This window comes from Montipora foliosa, chromosome 2 (genome assembly GCF_036669935.1).
Source record: "Montipora foliosa isolate CH-2021 chromosome 2, ASM3666993v2, whole genome shotgun sequence".
Classification (NCBI taxonomy): Eukaryota; Metazoa; Cnidaria; class Anthozoa; order Scleractinia; family Acroporidae; genus Montipora; species Montipora foliosa.
The window spans coordinates 13,464,603-13,467,135 of NC_090870.1; the positions used below are offsets into that span (position 1 = coordinate 13,464,603).

Below are 2,533 nucleotides of genomic sequence, written 5' to 3' on the forward strand. Positions count from 1 at the left end.
GTTTTTTCATGTATAAAAGACAAAGCACTTCTCGTCAATTAAGTCATCTTCCAAGCTATAAAAGCTATAAGTCTTTCTCTGACTTTTTCGAAAGACATTCCTTTGTCAATAATTTGAAAAGGAGGGCACTGCTGCTTTGACCGAGGCACGTAGTATGTAGTCCGGTAACTTAACTTTCTTAACTTTTCTTAACTTTCTTAACTTTTCACGCCATCAGTACTCGACCCAGTGCTCTAGACTTGGAGAACACGCGTCCAACAGTAGTCCGTAGTCCGTGGTCGGTGTATCTTAAAAGTCCCTACTATAACGTTTACTGCTTAAATTTCAAAAGGAGATCCCTTTCCTGGACCGACATCAGTATACAAAGGAGAACGATTTGAAAAAGAATCTATTCTCTATAACAAAATATATCACGTTTATCACCAGCCGACTGAAACCTTCTATTAAATACAGGCATTTTACGTCTTGCCACCCGCCCGGTGTCAAGAATGGTTTTATCAAAGGAGAGGTCCGTAGGCTTCCCCGAACAAACTCTTCAAAAACAACATTTGAGGAGGCACTATCTCGATTCAAAGCCCTCCATGGACAGGGAGGCTACCCTAAACATCTTATCGAGAGAACACCATCTGAGGTCAATTTTTCTGGAGGGCAGTTGCCACTTAAACAAAAAGCCAAAACTAGCGAGAAAGTCCTATAGTCAGGACGTACAACCCAGCAGTGTCAAATCTTAAACCAATACTGACGCGTTTAAGGCTATAAAAAACTGTGAATTTTAGGGTTAATAATTATGAGAAAAGGAGATCTTGCAGGTAGGCCTGACACATTCTTCCAAATTCTTGTTCATAGCCTGACAGAGGAAGCCTGACGAAGTTGAATTCAGCTGAGGGACGACGTTTCTTGAAAAACCTGCAAGGCATTCGCGACCGCACGACATGCGCTTGGCAGTTCTTCCTCCATGTGCTCAGAAACCAAAATGACGGAAAATGACCCACGCCAATCACGGTAATGCGATCACGTGTTCCACACTTAATTAGAATGAAAGAAAAAATACAGCACAAATATAAATTTACATATAGAACAAATATAAAATAAAGAGCACAAAAAAGAAAATAAATGTTCCTAACACTTACATTCAAATGAATGGGAAGAGATGTGAAATATATCAAAGCAAAATAAAAAAAAAATAGAAAGGAAATATAAATTACGGCACAGAAATGTAATCAAGCTGTTTGAATATTGACTGGAAAGGCGCGCCATATTTTCCAGCGAAAAATCTATTGAAACAAACAACATATTTGCTATTAGAGGCAAAAAACCCGTCCTATTTCATCGATTGCGTGCGTGAAGACATGAGACCCAATCGTTTCAAATTACCATACGCAACAAAATATATTTCAGGATCAAACCCTTTCCTCAAGAACCTTTTCCTTGAATAATGAAGCACAAAATAGACAACAAACTTTCTTTCAAATAATTCTTGGCTGTCACATTTTCTAATTATTTTTTTACCGGAAGTTGAGTACAAAATAATGTAAATTGCCAGACAACTGACTGCGACTTCAGTGAACACAGGTGCATTTAAGGCGTTCGATTCCGTCAATGTTTGTTAAACCTATATATAATTTACCATTTGGTTTCAGTGTTGTGCATAACAGAAAATTAGTAAAATATTAGAAACAATGCTGAATTGATATCTAACGGTGAAAGATGTAATTGTTGTCGAAAACCATTACTCGTCGCTTTTAAGATTCCAGATATTTGTTTTTCACCGCCTGTCTTGTTTATAAAATTGACTTTCCATTCTTTAGCTCCATAAGGGTATATTTTGTTTAAAGATCCACTAAAACGCCTTTCGCGTTACAATGATTTTCGACGCCATTGCAGGTTAATTAAATGTTCTACTGTGTCCACCAGATAAAATCTACGCATTTCTACTACCCCCTCAAACCTACCAAATATACGCGCTGATGACTCTACCCACAAAGACTCTACTTAGCAGGAGAGTGTCAGGAAAGACTTTCCCCTGACACGGAAAAGAAAAAAAACGACTAAATACCATCGATTTTCCGACTGGTTTGCTATACTGGCAACCCAGTAATAATAATAAAACGGAGAAATTCCACTCATATTCTGACTGGATTGCCATATGATAACCCAGTAAAAAGCGGCGGAGTTGAGGACGGCTTACATAGAGCTGTTGAAAACCGCTTTGTTATGCCGGTTTGCATGTGACTCATCGATAATTCAGGAAGTATAGTTTGTATGGTGTACCCTGATCTTATTGGTAGAAATAAAACTGCACAATTTTGATTGGTGCATCCTAAGAGCATGATGTAACCAGTGACTGAAATAGGTTGCGTGCAATGCTATGATTCACTAGCTTAAAATATACCTTTGCAGCTTCCAGAAGTAAACGCCTTTTATAGTTGTAGCTACATCGATTCCTTACAGCACTTTTCACATTTTCGAGCATGGCAAACGCTTCTGTAAAGATACCCGATGATGGAAGATATGTTCGCTACCACAAGTACGA

At 38.3% G+C, this 2,533-nt stretch overlaps 1 protein-coding gene across 1 annotated transcript in view; it reads left to right on the forward strand.

Moving 5' to 3' along the window:
• Positions 1-2,177: 2,177 nt before the first annotated feature.
• LOC137992493 (uncharacterized) overlaps positions 2,178-2,533 on the forward strand; it is a 19,856-nt gene continuing 19,500 nt past the window's right edge. The window contains exon 1 of the mRNA XM_068837856.1: positions 2,178-2,533. This exon is cut by the window's right edge and continues 336 nt beyond it. Coding sequence (XP_068693957.1) covers positions 2,472-2,533 — 62 coding nt within the window. The 5' untranslated portion in view covers positions 2,178-2,471.